At 48.2% G+C, this 953-nt stretch overlaps 1 protein-coding gene across 1 annotated transcript in view; it reads left to right on the forward strand.

Annotated features, from left to right (window-relative positions):
- The window catches only part of atp8b2 (ATPase phospholipid transporting 8B2), a 33,395-nt gene that overhangs the window by 19,638 nt on the left and 12,804 nt on the right, over positions 1-953 (forward strand). The window contains exon 20 of the mRNA XM_037676640.1: positions 449-560. Coding sequence (XP_037532568.1) covers positions 449-560 — 112 coding nt within the window. The remainder of the gene's footprint in view (positions 1-448; positions 561-953) is intronic.

Raw genomic sequence — 953 nt, forward strand, 5'->3', positions numbered from 1 at the left:
ATAGTTGGACTTGCGAACCCTGGCCTCATGAAATTTTGTCCGACTGGATATCTTTAAATTATAATTGAATTCCCCTGCTCTAATGAGTGCAAGGAAGCGGCTAATAAGGTAACCTCTGTAAATTTAAGTTAAATCCATCCTTCCATTATCTGTCACTTATTCCTGAGTCGGGTCGCGGGGGCAGCAGCTTGAGCAGGAAGGCCCATGAAGGACATGTCTTTCCACAGCCACCTCTTCCATCTCTTCTGGGAGGACTCCAAGGTCAGCCGAGAGACATCATCACTCCAGGGTCTTCCCATGCATGTCCTTCCAGTTGGACATGACTGGAAAGCCTTCCTAAGGAGCCGTCATGGGGACATCCTTACCAGATGCCTGAACTGAAGCTAAATCTTGCATGTAAAAGTTTCGTCCACTATTTGCTATCTTTTTTTTTCCTTTATTTTCCTCCACACAGAAACAGCCGTCAACATAGGTTACTCGTGTAAGATGTTGACAGACGATATGTCCGAAGTGTTCATCATCAGCGGACACACCGTTCAGAGCGTTCGACAAGAACTCAGGTCAGTCTGGTTTTATTTTTCATCTGATTCTGTTTGTGTACATGTCAGTGTTTCCCCTACCATTATACAAGCGGGGCGCCACGCTCCATCAACAGAACCGAGTGTCCCGTCTACCGAACCCCACTCCCCACCCCCAACCACCTGTCGGCACTGACGTAACGCTAAACTAGCGGCTCGCAATGCAGGTGCACTAGCTAAAAATCTAAAGGCTGCCTCTTTCTTCATGTTGAACCCTCACGTTGAATGCACCCCTGCCACTCGAAAACTGTCAGTGCAAACAGCGCGCGGCTGTCTCTCTGTCTCTGTGTCTCTGTCTCTGTGTCTCTGTCTCTGTCATATCTCTAAAACTGTTGGTTTAAACAGCGCGCTGCGCAGCTTAGGACAAGTCTCCGT

This window comes from Nematolebias whitei, chromosome 5 (assembly GCF_014905685.2).
Source record: "Nematolebias whitei isolate Nwh7 chromosome 5, NemWhi1, whole genome shotgun sequence".
Classification (NCBI taxonomy): Eukaryota; Metazoa; Chordata; class Actinopteri; order Cyprinodontiformes; family Rivulidae; genus Nematolebias; species Nematolebias whitei.